Raw genomic sequence first — 17,791 nt, forward strand, 5'->3', positions numbered from 1 at the left:
GGTGAGTGATATAGTGAAGGAGATTTCCAAGCAAAGTAGTTCTTGTTGCCTATAGTAAAATGCAAAAGGAGAGAAAAAATATAGTGGAGGACACTTAAAGAAAAAAGAAGCAGGACTTCATCATTTTAAAAATTCCTAGTCTCCAGCTGGCAAAAGATGCTAAAGTAAGAATGGCATCCAAGTGAAGTTTGGGCATTGCTTAGAGATAAAGCCAAGAGTACAGATAAAAAACCTTTTAAGATCAAAAATATTAAAGGTGGTACATCAGAGCGCTCTATACATTCACACATGGAGACCTTTAAAAAAAATAAAGGCTATGACATAAAGATTCTCTCAAACAGAGTCTCTAGAAAGGTTAAAGTCATTGTCCTTCAATTATATCAGTGGAGCACCTGCATGGCTCAGTGGTTGAGCCTCTGCCTTTGGCTCAGGTCGTGATCCTGGAGTCCTGGGATCAAGTTCTGCATCGGGCTCCCTGGAGGGAGCCTGCTTCTCCCTCTGCCTATGTCTCTGCCTCTGTGTGTCCCTCATGAATAAATACATGAAATCTTTTTAAAACATTATATAAGCAAAATAACTACTCTCCTGGACTGAAAAAGATAAGTGTACAAAATGAAAAGGGACCACCGGACCCCCAAAGTCTTCTAGAAGGAAGCAACTGAGAAAACTGCTCAGCTGCAAATACATGCTATCTTTCATGAAAAAGGAAGAACTCAGAAGATGGAATCAAGAACCTAGTGGGAGGAGTCAAGAGACATGGAATATTATTCCCAGGTCTTAAGCCTGAATTAAGGAATTCCCAATACCTACCCAACTAGATTTCAGAATTGCTATGGGCCAGTGACTATTTTGTGACTCTTATTATTCTCCTTTTTAGAAATGTCTATAGTGATTATTGTAGTTGAGCATGTAGGGAGCAGGTTAACTACTGGAACAGATGTTTTGCCAAAGATGAAACACAAATGGCCATTAAGCACATGAAAAGATGCTCAGCATAATGAGTTATTAGGGGATACAAATTAAAACCACAATGTGATACACTACATGCCCATCAAAATGACCAAAATCAAAAACACTGATAATACCAAGAGTTGAGGATGTAAAAAAACTGAAACACTCACACACTGCTAATAGGGATGTAAAACGGTACTGCCCCTTTGGTACATGGTTTGGTATTTCTCTTATAAAGTTAAATTGTACACTTATCATACAACTCACTGCTAGAATTCTACCCAAAGGAAATGAAAACCACGTGTTCAAACAAAAATCTGCAATATGCAATATGAATGTCCACAGCAGCATTATTTATAATAGCCAAAGTCTGATAACAATCTAAATATCCACTAACTAGTGAATGGATAAACAAAATGTTTATTGATGATTTACTCATCAATGGAAAACCATTCAGGGTTAAAAAGGAATAGACTATAGATACATGGAACATGAATGTCAGTAACAATGCACCAAGTGAAAGAACCGGATGCATAAGACTATATACTTTATGATTCCACTCATATGAAATTTCTAGGAAAGGCAAAACTATAGAGACAAAAAACAGATCACTACTTGCCTGAGCCTTGGAGTGTAATTCAAAATTATAAAGATATTAGTTCTTCCCAAATTGATATACAGACTCAATACATTGCCAATCACAAACTCAATGGAGGTGAGTGTGTATAAACTGGCCAGCTAATAATAAATTTTAAATGAGAATGTGAAGAACCAAGAAGAGCCAAAGCAATCTTGAAGAAGAAAACTGGAGGGCATAACTATACTACTAAAAAATCAAGATTTATTTCAAAGCTTTGGTAATTAAGGCAGAGTAGAACAGCACACAGATAGACAAACAGACCAATGGAAGGGACAAGAGTCCAGAAACAAACCCACACAAATAAGATTTCATAGTTTACAATAATGATGCCAACTACAGGAGAATGGCTTTTTTCTTTTAAGATGCTGGATCAAATGGCTATCTGCTATCCTGGGCGGTAGCAAGGGGGTATGGCAGGGAGCCCTACCTCACTTCATATACAAAAATCAATTCCAGATGTAGCACATACCTAAATGAGAAAGATAAAACTAGAAAGCTTCTAGAAGCTAATATAGGCAAGTATCTCCATGATCCTGGGTTAGGCAAAGGCAAGAAATCTTAAACAAGACACACAAAAACAAACACAAACAATATCTCAAATAACAGATAAAACTATAATTAATAACATTCAACAGAAGACACAGTGAAAGTGGGAGAAGATATCTCCCATACATATATCAACAATTTGTATCCACAATATATAATTAGAACAAATCAATACAGAAAAGAATGACAATGTTTTATTAAAAAATGAGTAGGAACTTCACAAAAGTGCACATCCAGATGGCCAAAAAGCATGGAGAAAAGTGCTCAAAGTCATTAGTCATGAGGAAAAGTGCAAATTAAAACACCACACTAGAATTGCTAAAACTAAAAGAAACTGACAGGAAAGATGAGGAGCCACAGGCTCTGAAGTCCTACCATGGAAATGTAAATTCCTATAACCATTTTGGAAAACTCTTTGGCATTATCTACTGTAATTACACTTCCAAGTCAACATACTGCACGAAAAGACACGTAAAAGAATGTTCACCATAGAATTATTTATAATAGCCAAAACCTGGGGAAAAAAAAAAATGTCCCATAACAGTAGAATGGCTAAAAAAAAAAAAAAAAAAAAAAAAAACAGTAGAATGGATAAATAAATGTGATATATTCACACAGCAGTAAACTAAAAATATAATCCATTGATAAATGCAACAACATGAATCAATCTCACAACATAATGTTGAGCCAATGAATAGAAAAAAGTGAACATACTTTATGAATCAGAAACAATTAAAACTAATCTATAGTGACATAATGCAGAATAGTGGTTACTTCGGAGGGATGATAAGTGACTGGGAAGGAGCAAGACAGGTTTCTGGAGAGTTGGTGATGTTCTCTATCTTGATTTAGAAGGTGATTACATAACAGTATTTATTTTGTAAGACTTCATCAAGCTTTAGACCTGATATCGTGCCTTGTATGTTACATGTTAATTTTAAAAGTTTGTCACAAAGAATGAACTACAGCTACATTTATTAACATGGGTGAATCTGAAAAATATGATGAGAAAAAGAAGCTTCAAAATAATACGTAAACGATGGTCCTATTTATATAACATTCAAAAAATCAAAAAGCAAAGAAATGATTAACACAGAAGACAGGACAATGATCCTCTCAGATGGGAAGAGGAGCCAGTAGGGAAGGACATCTAAAGGTCTCCTGGAGTACTATAACATGCTATTTCATGAGTAGGCTACAAGTATGGGGTATTATTAGAAGTATTATTTTGTAATTGTTCTTTAAAGTGTATCTATGTATTTTTACACACTTTTTACATGTATGCTGTTTTACAGCTGTAAAATATCACAAGAGTAATATAACTCCTGCACAACTACTGCATTATAAATGATCACAAAACTAAAATGAGAACTAGATTTCATGTCTTTGCATTCATCTGAGCAGCAGGTAATAATGTTATATACAATCTGAAGAATCATCTTCTTAAGGTATTGGAAAATACAAATGAAACATAATAAATAGTAACAATTAATAATGCAGTAAACTATCAAATAACACTGAAAATAAGAAAAAAATAACTTTCAATGATCCACAACATACTTAATTTTTCAAAGGGAACTTTATTAGGAACAAAAACAAAACTAAATGAAAAAAATTAGATGCTTAACAAAATTAAAAAATGACCAGAGATTCATAAACAACTTAAGACTTCATGTTTTCCCTACTTCCTACCTTAAAACAACACAATTCATTTTAAAAATTAAAAATAAGAATGTCTTTAAGTCATACAATTAAGTCAACATTTATTAATAGATCTCTGGTTTAACAGATAACACTTAGAGAGTATTTTAGTTAACCTTAAAATTAAATTTTATGTTAATATAAGCATACTGTCATCCCTTTTTATTAAAAGAACAATCAAAACTGTTCAATAGTATGATCTCACAAAAAGAAACTTACTCATGAAATAAAAAGATGTTATTACAAAGCCCCATTCATTAAAAATTTTTTTAAAAGTGACCAAATTTCTAAAAAATATGACTCAGAAAAAAAAAAAAAAAAGGCCTGAGAGAAAAGCAAGGCCATTATTTTCAAATCAATTCCATCTCAGTTACAATTTGTTGCCACTTCCTTGTCTTGGTAAACACCGAAGAATGATATTTAATTGGTATGCTAATATTGAAAATTAATGAGTAGTTAAGTGGTTTCATGAGTGAAACATTATGTGTTATGGAGTATCCTAAGAAACAGTTTTCATTCTTCATTTATGTAGCAGACTTATTTCTACAGCTCAAGATTAAGTGGCTATTGTATCAAAAATATCAAATTAATCAGATATAATACATCCTAAGTGGTCTACCCAAATAAAATGATAAAAAATTTTAAGAAAAATGATCAATTTTTCTTTCTTTCAAAAATATATATTCACGAGAACTCCTCCGAAACCTGAGACTAACTGAAAGAAAAGCAACTAGGTGTTGATCATGAGTGATTATCATCAAAGAAGAGATATACCTGTAAATTGCAAAGAAGCACAGAAAGGTCTCCTCTGGAGCAGAGGCAATTTATATGCAACAACACTCAACTCCTAGTCCCTGTCTGCATCCCCCTGCCCCACCTAAACAGCAGGTCTCCACTAGCAGGTCAGGTTTTACAACACCCCCACAGAAGACTCAGGTCTACAGCTCCAAGCCCAATACAGCAGCCACTAAATCACTGTGGCTGTTTAAATTAATTGCAATGTTAAATTCAGTGTAGTCACATTTCAAGTGCTTAGTAGTCATATGTGAATGGCTTAGTGGCTACTGTGTTGGACACTGTGGCCACAGACCATTTCTATGCAGAAAGTTCTACTGGACCATGCTATTATAGAATATATCTTTGCCCAAACAATGGGGCTATTCCTAAATATAATGAATGTACTTAGTGAACATTTAAGGATGTTTTACTCTATGTATTACCAAACATATTTATTTATGCCAGTGGATATAAAGAACCCCTATGAAAGGGGCACCTGGGTGGCTCAGTGGTTGAGGTCTGCCTTTGGCCCAGGGCTTGATCGCGGTGTCTTGGGATAGAGTTCCACATCAGGCTCCCTGCAGGAGAGGGATTCTCCCTCTGCCTATGTCTCTGCCTCTCTCTCGGTGTTTCTCATGAATGAATAAATAAATAAATAAATAAATAAATAAATAAATAAATAATCTTAAAAAAAAAAAAAAAGTATCCCTAGGAAGGAAAGGTATTGATCAGCTCCCCCATATACTCATCCAACAATTTAGGAGCAGGGGCTATTTATAGTGTTAATTTCATTTACATATAAAAATAGAGCTTAACAGTGAAAAGAGATTTTTTTTTTTTACAGTTTTTTAGGTATCCAGACTAAAAAATTACATCATTATTTTTTTTTTAAACTTTTTTTTATTTATGATAGTCACAGAAAGAGAGAGAGAGAGAGGCAGAGACACAGGCAGAGGGAGAAGCAGGCTCCATGCACCGGAAGCCCGATGTGGGATTCGATCCCGAGTCTCCAGGATCGCGCCCTGGGCCAAAGGCAGGCGCTAAACCGCTGCACCACCCAGGGATCCCCTACATCATTATTTTTAAAGTGAAAAATGTTTTTTCACAAAGATCTGACATACTGGATCACAAGTACACTTTCATTATACTTGATCACCATCTGCTGGCCATGTTATTAAACTGCATAAGCAAATGAAATGCTAGCTGTAATGGGAGACATTTTTAAAGGACATACACAGTCCTGGCTTTTTGCTGCAATGCATTCCTGGAAAACCACATCATAAAGAGATCATTGTAAAGCAAATCATATTTTCCATAAGGGCAGGGCTATAATTAGATTCTTCATTCCAAACTAAAATCTGGCATCAAATAACCCATGGAAGGATCTCATTAAAGCAAGATGCAAAAATTATAGTCCTCTATAATCACTTAAAGTAGGATAATTATTCTCCAAGTCCTTTCTTATAGGTATGAACAAATTTATTATTTAGAGAACACAATATAAATTAAAAGATAAAACTTTAATTCATATAAAGATAACCTATATCTAATACGGTAAAAGTAATATACAATAAATAATAGTTGTTTGCACACTCCTAAAATTTTTATGTAATGTAGATGGTACCTCTTTATAAAATGGCTTCTAAAGAAATCTAAACTAATGACTTATTTTTCATGAACAAAGTCCTCTAAAATAAGCAGAATCCATGTGTTTCTTCCATTAGTACACAGGCTGATTCATCTTTATTCCCCTCCACCCTCTCCTAACCCATAACTTTTAAGCAAAGTTTCAAGTAAAAATAAATGGTATTAAATCATTCTTTTTCATCTTTTCTATCCTAGACCCTAACTTCACTTTGGTGATAAGCTACCAGACCACATCATACTTCACTGAAAAGTCATAAAAATAATTATAAGCCATTAAAAAGAAGCTTCACAGAATCATAAGACAAGAATACAACCTATTATCTTTGTGTTCTGTGTTTGGGATAATGCACAAAAAAAGAATATACAAAGATGACGTGAACTTATGTCTACTTAGGCAGCTTCTAATTCAGGGTATGACCAAATGCAAAAAAAAAATTTTAAGCGGGGGGAGCAGCTACATTGTTATTCCTTCTATCTGGGGGGAAAGGGATTTGCTGAGTTATTTAAATAAAGATTCTTTTGAAGTCTCTTTTAAAATACTCTTAACACTCTTTCTGAGAGTGTGCAGGATTCATGTTTACAATGAGAACCTTCTACATAGCCATTAATTTATTTTTCTCAAGAACACATGATTTTTAGTAATTAAAAATAATTGACCAATGGATTTTAAGATAATATCCTTTAGGAAGACTAGATAATTAGAGAAGCAAAACAATGGTCAAACAAACTAATAAGGAAGCCCCCACAGGAACTATTAAAATAACAATCATCATGCCAAAAGATGGTGGCCACAACAGCTAGCACTTTCCCAGGTCCCATGTCAGAGGCTCTGTGTCTCCATTTTACAAATGGTGAAACCCAGGTTTTGGGAAATTAAGTAATTTGCCTGAGGATACATGGTTGCCAAGTGTCAAAAGTAAGATTTGAAAAAAGGCAAACTGCCTCATTTCAGCTCAATCTAGAAATAACCAAGAACAAAGGCACGGTCACCCAGGACTGCCGATGCAGCTCAAGGGGAGAAAAAGATGGATGAAAGGGGCATTTCCATACTTGCTACAAAAAGTACTCATGCCTACATGGTAGGTTAGAAAAGAACATGAGGTCTAGAATCATCAAGACCTAGATTCCATAACTGAATCCATCACTGGGAAAGTGGCATGACATTACTGACGCTGTTATCTCATCTATAAATACAAAGGCCCATCACGCCAATCTTACAGAACCATAAAGAGGATGAAATCAGATAATATAACTTACCAAAGATTTCTAGAATATTATCTAGCATACAAGGAATGCTTCATAAATGGTACAATTTATCCCACTTGATTTCTGTTTTAACAAATTAGAAATACAAGTGAAATCAACAAGTATTTATTGGGAAAATTTCATCCTTATGTTTAAATTTGTGGATTTGTTACATATAGTTAAATATATTAATGTACATCACTAATGTTCATGATGTCTATCCCCATACATCTTAACAAGACGGTATTTTGGAGGGCAACCTAATAGTACCTATCAAAAAATATGTGTGTAGGGCAGCCCGGGTGGCTCAGCAGTTTAGCGCCGCCTTCCGCCCAGAGTGTGATCCTGGAGACCCAGGATCGAGTCCCAGGATCAAGTCCCATGTCAGGTTCCCTGCATAGAGCCTGCTTCTCCCTCTGTCTGAGTCCCTGCCTCTCTCTCTCTGTGTCTCTCATGAATAAATAAATAAAATTTTTAAAAAATACATGTGTGTAAACTATTAAAAATAACACAGACACGTACAAAATAAAAGTTTTTAACTTTCCACCCAGACTAGTCCTACACACTAAAGGTAAAACTGTTTCAAATGTGGCACCCAGAAATATCCCTTACACATGTACACATATGTCCATATATCCTCTGTAAAACATAAATACACACAAAAGGAAGCTTACTACACTTTTATATACTTCTTTAAAATTTTATATAGAGATATCTCCATACTAGCCCATATAGGTTTTTCTTACCAATCCACAAGATGTTGTACCTAGTAATAATCTCACCAATAGTTTATCCATTAAATCTGTTAATGTACCTAGTTACTGAAACAGCAATTTCATTTCTGGGCATCAGAAATAGCCAAAACACAAGCAGTTGCATAATGGTATATGTACCAAAATGTTAACTAAAGCATTCTTTATAACAATAAAAAATTAAAAGCAACAGAGATAGGTTAAGTTAGGTTAAATTACAGTAAATCTACACTATTGATTCGCAATTAAACAAACTACACAGACTACATGACACAGGTTCAGACAAGTCAAGTGGCAAAAGAGCAAGAGCAAGTTGCAAAATAGTACATATAGTATAAATTAATTCATAATTGTTAAGTTACATTTGTGTGGCTATGTGTCTACTGCAGAATGATACACACCAAATTGCTGATGGCCATTATCTCCCATGAGGCAAGTGGAATAGGGGGATAAGGAGAGAAGGATTTCAACTTTTCATTCCACATATTTCTACATTGAGGTTTTTACAAGCATGTATTATATATAGTTTGTACAATTTCCTAAAATGAGGATAAAAACTGTTATTAGTCACCAATTGCTGCATAACAAATTACCACAAACTGAAGAGCTTTAAACAACATATATTTTACATATTTTCTCATAGCTTCTGTGGGTCAGAAACATAGGTACAGCTGAGCTGGGTCCTTTGCTTAGGGCCGTGCAAGGCTGCCATCATGGTTTGCCCAGAGTTGGGTTCTCATTTGGATACTCTACTGGAGAAGGATCCACTTTCCCCACTGGCATGATTGTCAGCAGTGTTCAGTTCCTTAGAGCTAGTGAATTCATGGCAGCCTGCTTCTTTTAAACCAGCAAGACATTAGAGCCAGTCTGCTGGCAAGACAGAGTCTTATGTATCATAATGTAATCATGGAAGTGAAATCCCAATACCATTGCCATACTTTATTAGTTAGAAGCAAGTCACAGGTCCTGCCCACACACAAGACTATGAACACCCAGAGAAGGACCATGGAGCCACCTGAAAATCTGCCTACCACAAAGATAATTAATGTTTTTACCAGATCACAGTGGTTAAGTACCTGAAGGATGACCAGGAAGTAATATATATATATGGATCCAGCTCATGGTTACAGAACTAAATGAAGTCAGCCAAACAGCACAGGGATGAGATCTAAGTCTACAGTTTCATCAGTAACATTCTGTAAAACCATGCTCCAAACTCAAATGTAAGTAAAATATTTCACCGTCAAGAAAATAAGCAGATATTTGGCATTAAAATACAGTAATAGATCTCTAATAAAATAGAAAAATGATTTGAAAGTGGTTTTTCTAAAAGAAAACATAGGTAATGACATAACCTTAAACCAAGAAATATGAAAAAGGAAGGCAAAGAATAAAACCAGGATGGAACAAGCTATGTGTCAAAACTGATGTGAAATGCTAAGTTTACTAGTGTATGATGTGTATTTGGTGGGGGGGGGGGGAAGCACGAAGATAAGCATGATTGAATATAATCTCATACTACTTCTAACATGTCTGGAATGAAGCTATACCCTGTATCCTACAGGAAGAATAAAGGTAAAGAAAAGGTGCCACGTCTACTGAATAGAGAATCCTAACAAAGAGGCTTCAAAAGGGCTCTGCATCTTTAGTAATATGAAAAGGCTAGGACACAAACAGCATAATCTAAAATGCCATTAGAAATACTTCACATACAAAAAGGTCTAAGTAAAGCAGGATTTTATAAAGTGATCAAAAAAGAAACACTAAGGGGGAAAATCTTTTAAGATTAAAGAGGTTTTTCAAAGGACAAGTTGAAGTGATTGTAAAATTTATGAGGCAGCATTAAACTTCAGTTCTAAGTAACAATAAATTATTCACTATAAAAACATACATGTGTCAAATATTATAAGACTCTTAAACTTTTTAAAACAATTTCTTACAGAACTGATTAGATGTATTAGGTCAACACTAGCAGACACTAACTTTTTCATTACCGCAGGATGACCACTCAGAGAGTAAAGGAGTAACTTTAGAAAAACAAAGACAGACCATCAGTAGACTCTTCAGCACCACTCCTGATCTCATCCCACTCATTATGTATTTGGCTTTTAAATCAATTTTATTGCCTTGAAGTAAATGTCAGTTTTATTTTTTAAATGCCTTCATGTATACAAAATTACAAATATGTTAATTCATGTACATGTGGATTAAAATGTTAAATCAAACTAAAATTGAAAATAGATCGAATTAAATTAAGAGAAAAACATAAGAAAAGATACTGAGAAGTTTTGTTTTTGCCAGACTAACTGGTATAAGCCTTGGTGGTATTCTGACACTTGACCAGAAAGATATTTCAATATGTCTTTCCAGCTCACTGTCTTTATATTCCTCACAGTGTGTGAAGAGCATCTCTATAGTCTACATCCACACTTCTCTTAACTTTAAAATTTCTTTCCTCAACTTGTCCAAAAGTTTTTTTCATCCTTGTGGGCCATCTTCTCTGTCACAATCTACCTATCTCAAAAGGTTTTTGTACAGATTAAATTAAGTATGTGGCAGTGCCTAATATGATACATTCATTCATGCATGTAAGCACTCATCAAATAGAAATACTTAACAAAGTTCCCAAGAGGTTCCTTGCCAGTGTTAGGTGCTGGAAACAGTGCAAATAGGAAAAGCATAGTTCCTGCCTCACGGCATTTACCATCTAGCACAGAGGACAGATATGAAATCTTTGCATGTCATGAGTGCAGCAAGGAAGCACAGAGTCCCTTAAACAGACCTGGGGTGTTAGGTAAGAATTTTTTGAATTGTGAGCTCTAAATGACTGAGGACCAAAGGACTGCCTGCTTTTCCCATTAATTACTTATTATATACCTGAATTATTATAAAAAATAATAATAATTTTTGTCTCATATTTGAACAATTTGCATTAAATGCCATTTTATTACAGGTGAGCAACAAAGAAAAAGAAGTTATGTGTTTAAATTATGAAGATTTTATTACGGTATCATTTTCTAGAAAAGTCACTAATATTTGAAGAATATTCTCACTGTATTTTCTTAAATTTTATCCTCTGTTCCAAGGAAGAAAAGCCCATTCACTTGGACTCCTTGAGATCTCAAATCTATTCCTACCCTAAATCTTAATTTTACACACACCTCAATCTTCACAAATATCCCCACAACTACTTATAACTGCTATGTGGAAATTATCCATGCACCTAACTCTCTTCCTTATTTACCTAAAACACCAGTTAGAAATCCAAGTCTGTACAGTCTAGGTAACGAGTGATTATGCTGCCAGATGTAGGGATAGTCTTCACTTCTACAAAGATGCAGTCTCTCTCCTCTTTTTGAGTCTTATAATCCCTCTTCATCTATCTACCTTTTCTTTCCCCTTGTGATATAATGTAAAAATGTGAAAAGAAGTACTTCTTTTACCTCTCAACCCTCCTTAAAAGGGAAGAAAGATCATACTCAACAAGAGATGCAACTGATCTCCAACTCAGTGTCAAAAATGAGCAGCAAATAGCGAAGGCATGCTGTATTAGAGGAGTAGCCAAGTATTACTTAGCTCCAATGTATGGCTGTCTTCTGGAGAGACAGGTGCGTCTCCAGTTTTTTAAATTGTCCAGAAAACTAGGTATTTATATGAAATTCCCCGTTTTTAAGTCTGAATAACTCATTCAAAAATCTTTAAAGATACTACATAAGTCAAACAAAAATCTATTCACATGATTCATTCAGTCTAAGACCACAAGTTTCCAACTTCTGCTCAGCTCCAAGACATGGGAAACTACTTTAGTTCACCTTTGTACTGTAAACTCCATATTCATTACCTAGAAAGGAATACAGCTTTTAGTTGGACACTCAAGAAATGTTTTGGCAAACACCTAATGGATTTTGCAGGCAAACTAAGAATTGTGTTTTTCTTCATATGCAAACCACAATCCCTTTATACCTCCATTTACCAGCTATAAGGCTAACAAAAATTCCATGATAGCACTTCTATTTTTAAATCTCCCCTGACTGCAAAAAAAAAAAAGTATCTAACACCACCTGCTATTAACTTATCTATTCATTTCTCTTTAATCTTCTGAAGGCATCCTTAATTCTACCTACCACTTCTTCCTTTTTGCCTCTCCATTTTGTTGCCCCTTGCTAGTAAAAAAATTTTATGGACTGGATCTCTTGCATTGTGTTCATCTGCCCTTTTCCATCATAATACCTGAGGTCTCAAAAACATACCAGGCTACATCAACCATGAAGGCATTTCAAATTACTAATAACATTTCTCTGATTAAGGGAGAAACAAAAAAATTATACCAAAAAAGAGAGACTATACTGTTAACCAAATCAAATTCCAAAAAAGTAAAATTAGCAAGATAATTAGCAAGATAATGGTGATAAGAAGTGAAGCATGAAGTATGGGTCATTTCAATTGCCACTGTCCAACATTTTAACATTTCAGAAAACAATATCAAAGGTAAAATTTAAAATTTGATAAAAGCCCAACGTAAACCTATCCCTCCTAAAGGCCAAAAATTATACTATGACAATAATAAACCTTTTGTGTATTTGGAAAACTAAGAAGTTTATTTTTATTTCCACTAAAAGTCCTATTTAAGTTAGGACTTTAGTGACAAAGTACAGTTGAGCGGGGTTTATTGTTACAGTCATTATTTTATTAAATCAAAACAAATATTGTTCAATGAGGGGAAAAGAAAAAATTCAAGTATAAGCTTCAAGATGAATATGCAGGATGTTATATTTTGTTGAAGTCATTAGTAATGTTCTTAATTCATGCTTGTCATGAAGGAAAACAGAGAATTAAGTTATTTAAAGATACTGAGGCACTACCTTTCAAGTAATGGGATACATATATATTTAATAGATACCCACAAAGTAGCTAAAACTGTAACAAAATCTTGAATATATAGTAAATGTTAAAGCAAAACTGTTATTTAACCTACCTCACATCCCTTCACAGCCCTCAACTTTAATAAAATTATAAAGTAAATCAACTACTTACCATAAAACACACACACACACACACACACACACACACACGAAAAAACAATGTATGAACCAGTTCTGAAGACAGGCTAAATTACAAATTCTATCTGAATCCCATTTTGATAGCATACCTGTGTCCATCAGTTGGCGACTGCACCAAAGAGTAACCTTCTCCAGAAGAAAGCTTCCATGATTCATTTAATTTGTGTTCACTTGTCCCCAGCTCACCCATTACCCACTCTGGTAATCCTTCTGGGCTTGAACCTTTTGCTCGTGCTGGATTTGGTTCATCAAAATAGATGGACTGATTTTTAAAAATTAGAAAAATTATTCTTTCAGAATGTACTATAATGAAATAAAGATTTCCATCAAGTTTCAAGTCTGGTAACAACCTTTCAAATACTCAATGTAAATTCAATTACATAAAAAATGAATAATGAATTATGAAATATTAAAACACATAAAATGGATACATTATACATTTTATTTATGCTTCGCTGTATAAGAAATCTAATAAGTGATAGAAATTATATAACAGGTGAATCTGGTGATTATTTGTATTATAAAAAAATAAAGCTTTATAAAAAGATAAAGACCACAATGATTTCACTCATATGTGGAATTTAAGAAACAAAACAAATGAACAAAGAAAAAAGAAACAAATAAAAAACAACAACAAACGAACAATCCCTTAACTAGAGAGAACAAACCAGTGACTATCATAGAGGAGGTAGGTGGAGGGATGGGAGAAATAGGTGAAGGGGATTAAAAGTACACTAATTATGATGAGCACGGAATAATGTATAGAACTGTTGAATCACCATGCTGTACACCTGAAACTAATATAATGCTGTATGTTAACTATACTGGAATTAAAATTTAAAATAATAATAAAACACATGTAGGAGTGATATGTCTGAAAAGTTATAGCACAAAGAATGGGAGAAGGAAATCTTATAAGCTTCTTCCATAATTCATAAATTGGTAAAATACTTTTGAAGGTAAACTGCCATAAATTAAAGATGCAATTAGTATGCCCTAAGGCAACTACTAAGAAGGAAAGATACAGCTAATAAAAATAGTGAAGATGAAAAAAAAAATAGTGAAGATGAAATGGAATACTAGAAATTCCCAATTAAAAAAAAGATAAATGAAAAAAAAGAAAAAAAAGAAAAATAAAAATAAAAAAGATAAATGAAAAGTTCCTTTTAAATTATGTGCTCTATTTCTTTCTGTGATCATTAATTACTCTGCACACACACAATCAATGGGCAGAAAACCACAATCTATAAAAATCAGAAACAAAAATTAGGAATCCATTGATAAAATAAAGGAGGAGCAACAGGTAGAGACCAGGAATTTAGTTCTGACCACACCATAAACTAGAAAATCCCAGGCAGGTCCGCGGCCTTCTTATTTGTGAAATAAAGCCTTTCCTATGATTCTGTGAAATGAATATGAATGGGAAAACATGATGCAACACATCCATCTATCAACGTCTGAATGAGTTTCGGACAATGTTCTACCTTTAGTCCTTAAAGAAGAATGGCAGGAGCCTAATAATTGCTTTTCAAGTGAGGAGGACTTCCTGACACACTTCTGAAGAAAACTCTGCATTAACTGGATACTTGGGCACCAATTCTCCAAATTCTACCCAAAGAATCTTCAAGAGGGGTGTACTCGAGGGAGAGGTTGACACATGACCCTCTCTATTCCAAGTCAGACAGGCACAGCAGTTTTATGAGACCCTCATTGCAATGTTCAATTGAATATCAAAGTCAAGTCACTACTGCCTCCAACACTACTGATCTGAAGCAAAATACAAAGTTCTACTTTAACATTCAACTGGAAACACCATTACAACTTTCGGCATCTCTGCCTTGGACAACAGAATTATCATCTAGGGTACAGTATGCCTCTTGACTGCATTTTGGTTTAGGTTAACCAAAGTCAACTTATAAAATCAGCTTTAAAAAAAATACATAAATATCCTAATAGCAACTACCAATACTGAGTACCCCAGTCAGATTTCTCAAGTATTCAAACACCACACGAACTAAGGCATATTTCATGGTTACAAGGATCAAGACAGTGACAATTCACCAATGAAACATTATTATATCTGCCTTTGTAACAGCTGATTTTGATAGTGAAATTAGGTGAAGTATAAACTCCAACCTACTATCATCATTTTATTAGAGTAGAAAGGAATTTTAGATCCAACCTCTCATGAATTTTTAAATAATGTATCTGAAAGAATTTAATAAACCAGAATTTACTGGTAGATATAAATTATACTTAATGTTATTAAGTATATTTATTATACACTTAATTCAGTGAAAACTAGTGGGAAATTAAGGCTCAATATAAAAAATTTTATTTCAGTTTTTCAGAAATACTGTACAATATTGTGGAATGGGCAAATCAATAAGCACAGTGCTCTTAAGGCCAATATCTGATTTTTATTCAAAGTGGGAAAAAGTGAATTACAAAGAATAAAAACAGTTTTACCTCATATATTACCTAGGACTTATAATATAACTATTCCCAATTGGGATGATGAGTTGACATTTTTAAAGGAATGAAACTAAGACATTTTTTGGTCTATGATACCTACCATGTAGGAAGGCAATGTTTTCAGTGTCCCTGGTTCAGGACGGTGTGTAAAGGGCCCTTCAAGCACTCCTCGCTTCAGCATGTGCAATAACAGTTTTGCATACAAGTTCCGGTTCTTCCGGCCCACTATTCCTGCACCTGTTCCTGAAGGCTCACACAGTTTCCTGATCCAAAGTGCACACCTCTGCCGTTCTAGAAATAGGTAAGAACTGTTAGAAACTTGATTTTTCAGAAAATAAACAGTAAAGATCTGTAAAACACCTGCTTTGGTCTAGAGCAGGACCTAGCAAACTTTGTCAAGTGCCAGACAGTGATCATTCTAGGCTTTGCAGGCTACCTGGTCTCCGACACAACTACTCAACTCTGCCACCCTAACGTGAGAGCAGCCACACACCACATGTAATCAAATAGTCATCAGCATCTTCTAGTAAAACTTTACAGAAAAGGTTTGGCCCTGGGAGGCTATAGTTCACCAACCCCTGGTCTATAGTTTAACTTTTTCAGTTAACTAGTCATCAGGCAAGACAAATGCATAGAATTATTTTCTCAAAAATAAAACCTCTGGATCACTATTGAATAAATGTCTGAATAAAATTTTACTATAAAAACATCTCTAAGATAATTTTAGCTGTGTTGAAAAATCTTTCTATAATTCTAACTACACAAAGCAAAGGAGAGATGAAATGCAATCTTATTTAAGCTTTTAAACTTAACCTAAAATTAGATCTCAAATGTTTTACTTATTAAAGCTGATAAATTTCAGATTTGTAGTTGATTAATTTAGGGTTTTCTTTTAGCCTCTCTAAAAATAATTGAGGGCTATTAACCTGTAATTTAGCAAAATAATTATCCCTCTAAAGACTACCTTAAAAATACAGCACAGTTTAATCCACATATAATGACCTATTGACTACTTTATCTGACTACAACACAGAATTCTAGGCCTCATGAAAACTATTTTGACATTAATCTTTTATCAATCTAACTCAATTTGAGGATTATATATCTAACATAAATCATAAGTCTGCTTTAATCTCTTAGTTTCTAAAGGTCATATTCATTTATTGTTTTACCTACAAAAATCGCTAGGACCGGATTTACCACTTTGCTCATACCAGATTTATCACTACAAGTACGAGGGCTAACCTTTAAAGAACTATTGTATTTTTAGCTTTGAAAATTATATAATCACAAAGCAAAGTTCATGAAATATTGGGTGTACTTTGAGAAAAAAATGTGAAACAGATAAAGATAAGAAAACACTTTTTCAAACCATGTATTTTCTATATGCCTTGCAACAAATCTATATAATACCCTAAGGGCCAGAATGTGGTACAATTTAGCTCATGAAAAGAATTCTTTACTTAAAATATTGAGGAGAGCCATTATTAGAAGTAGAATTCAGCTGTAAGAAGATATAAATTATTATCATTGTTCAGGCTCTTGACTGGAATGGGAGTTCTGGAGCATTCATTACAAATTAATGAATTAAACAAAAGGGCAGAATATATCAATACTGACAATGAGTCATGAACCAAAGATTACAATTAATCCGATTCTATGTACCTACATTCACTTTTAAAAGAAGATGAAATATGAGAATAGTTTTATTACAAATACATTTATAATGGAAGACTTTAATGCAAATTTGTCCTATCAGCAGATCTAAGACAAAAGATAAAGGCAGTGAGTATCAGAAGAGACCACAGTATAGACATCATTAAATAGAAATACAATTAATCAAATAATATACAAACAATACAAATCATGAATGAGCCACAGGATGTGAAATATGCATCTTTGAAGACTAGCAGAGGGAGAAAGAGGAGGTTACAGTCTGATGAGGCAAGAGAAGAGGGTAGGAAAAGAAGCTTGGAAGAAGACCATGCCAAGCCATC

The 17,791-nt window shown here is 34.1% G+C and overlaps 1 protein-coding gene across 11 annotated transcripts in view; it reads right to left on the bottom strand.

Moving 5' to 3' along the window:
- CEP112 (centrosomal protein 112) overlaps nucleotides 1–17,791 on the bottom strand; it is a 392,220-nt gene that overhangs the window by 373,062 nt on the left and 1,367 nt on the right. For 10 of the 11 annotated variants that reach the window (XR_013354742.1, XR_013354744.1, XM_077853714.1 and 7 more), the window contains exons 2-3: nucleotides 15,895–16,085; nucleotides 13,409–13,581 (exon numbers count right to left, since the gene is read on the bottom strand). Coding sequence is in view for 9 of the 11 variants with exons in the window: in XM_077853714.1 (XP_077709840.1) it covers nucleotides 13,409–13,581; nucleotides 15,895–16,085 (364 nt within the window). In the remaining 2 variants the exon portion in view is untranslated. The remainder of the gene's footprint in view (nucleotides 1–13,408; nucleotides 13,582–15,894; nucleotides 16,086–17,791) is intronic. The other variant, XM_077853716.1, reaches the window with a different exon arrangement.

This window comes from Canis aureus, chromosome 16, assembly GCF_053574225.1.
Source record: "Canis aureus isolate CA01 chromosome 16, VMU_Caureus_v.1.0, whole genome shotgun sequence".
Lineage (NCBI taxonomy): Eukaryota > Metazoa > Chordata > Mammalia > Carnivora > Canidae > Canis > Canis aureus.